The sequence below is a fragment of the Chrysochloris asiatica genome, unplaced genomic scaffold, assembly GCF_000296735.1.
Source record: "Chrysochloris asiatica unplaced genomic scaffold, ChrAsi1.0 scaffold00175, whole genome shotgun sequence".
Classification (NCBI taxonomy): domain Eukaryota; kingdom Metazoa; phylum Chordata; class Mammalia; order Afrosoricida; family Chrysochloridae; genus Chrysochloris; species Chrysochloris asiatica.
In genome coordinates, this window is record NW_006408693.1 from 3,511,502 (window position 1) to 3,513,019 (window position 1,518).

General features: G+C 39.3%; 1 protein-coding gene across 1 annotated transcript; it reads left to right on the forward strand.

The window, feature by feature from the left end:
- The first annotated feature begins 269 nt into the window (after window positions 1-269).
- Window positions 270-458, forward strand: LOC102819438 (metallothionein-2-like). Its single transcript, XM_006871822.1, has one exon. The coding sequence runs from the start codon at window positions 270-272 to the stop codon at window positions 456-458; it is 189 nt and encodes a 62-aa protein (XP_006871884.1).
- The last annotated feature ends 1,060 nt before the right edge of the window (window positions 459-1,518 follow it).

The window sequence follows — 1,518 nt, forward strand, 5'->3', positions numbered from 1 at the left end:
TAAAAAAGAAAAAAAAATCATTGAAACAAAATACAAGTGATAAGTTAAAATAAAATCTCTCTGCTTAGGGAAGTATGTGTATATATATATATATATATATATATATATATATATATATATATATATATGTATGTATATGGGAGGCCTTTACACCCAGCGCCCTCATCTGCAACTTTAAAGAGACTGGTGCGAACATGGACACCAGCAGCGTTCCACCACACTAGCATCCTGTCCAAAAGCTGTCTGCGACCTCGCCCACTTCGCTCAAAATGGACCCCAGCTGCTCCTGCGCCCCTGGTGACTCCTGTGTCTGCTCTGGCTCCTCCTGCAAGTGCAAAGAGTGCAAATGCACCTCCTGCAAGAAGAGCTGCTGTTCCTGCTGCCCTACGGGCTGTGCCAAGTGTGCCCAGGGCTGCATCTGCAAAGGGGCATCGGACAAGTGCAGCTGTTGCACCTGATGTGGGAGAGCCCAGCCCAGATGTAAATGGAGCTAACTGTACAAAGCTGGAGTTTTTTCTCATACAGGCCTGACCCACGTGTTAACTACTTTTTAAAATAATGTTTATGAATGATAATAAATGGTGTTGACTTTAAAAAAAAAAAAGTATATGGGAAATATATGGATGCATTATTTTGTGTTATTAGAATTGTTTTTACTGTATCTTCTAATAGTATATCATTTTTATTTTATTTTACTATATACCTCTAATAGTATTTCATTCTTAAATACTATTGTTGTTGTTAAGTGCTGTCGAGTCAATTCCAATCCATAGCGACCTTGTGTAGGGTTTCTAAGGAGCAGCTGGTGAGATTGAACCACTGACCTTGCAGTTTAAATGACTTTGCAGTCTGACACATTAGCCCACAGCACCACACCAGGACTCCTAAATACTATTAGCAGCATACTATTAAAGAAAATATTAATTTGAAGTTCTCTTTGGAACACACAGTAAAAACAATTCTAACAACACAAAGAGAGATACAAGAAAAACTAAGTGTCTTTCCATTTCATACCCATAGTATGACCTTCTCAGATATAATCAGCAAGAACAGACTTTTTATCTTTTCTGAAGTGTTCAGAGCATTTATTGATGTATACTACCAAAGGAATATATTATCAAAGCAAAACATGGGTACCATTTGAGAAATATTTTTAAGTAGCACCTGTGGACATATTTCCAATCTTGTTGTTAAACGCTTTCTAATTGGTTCCAAGTCATCACCACTCTGTACAGAGTTTGTGAGAAGCAGCTGGTAGGTTTGAATTGCCTACTTTGCAGTTAGTTTGTTGTTGTTGTTGTTGGTAAGTGTCATCAAGTTGGGTTCCAACCCATAGTGACCCAGTATAGGGTTTCCAAGGAGCCGCTGGTGAACTTGAACCTCAGGCCTCCTGGTTCAAAGTGGACTTTGCAGTGCAGAACATTAACCAACAGTGCCACACCAGAACTCCTTGCAGTTAGTAGTCAAGTGCTTATCCTACAGCTGTACATCAGGAACCTATATTTCCAATGGTGGTGG

Bases quoted from the DNA above. Each gene is read 5' to 3' on its own strand.
- LOC102819438 (XM_006871822.1), top strand. From the start codon at position 270: ATGGACCCCAGCTGCTCCTGCGCCCCTGGTGACTCCTGTGTCTGCTCT.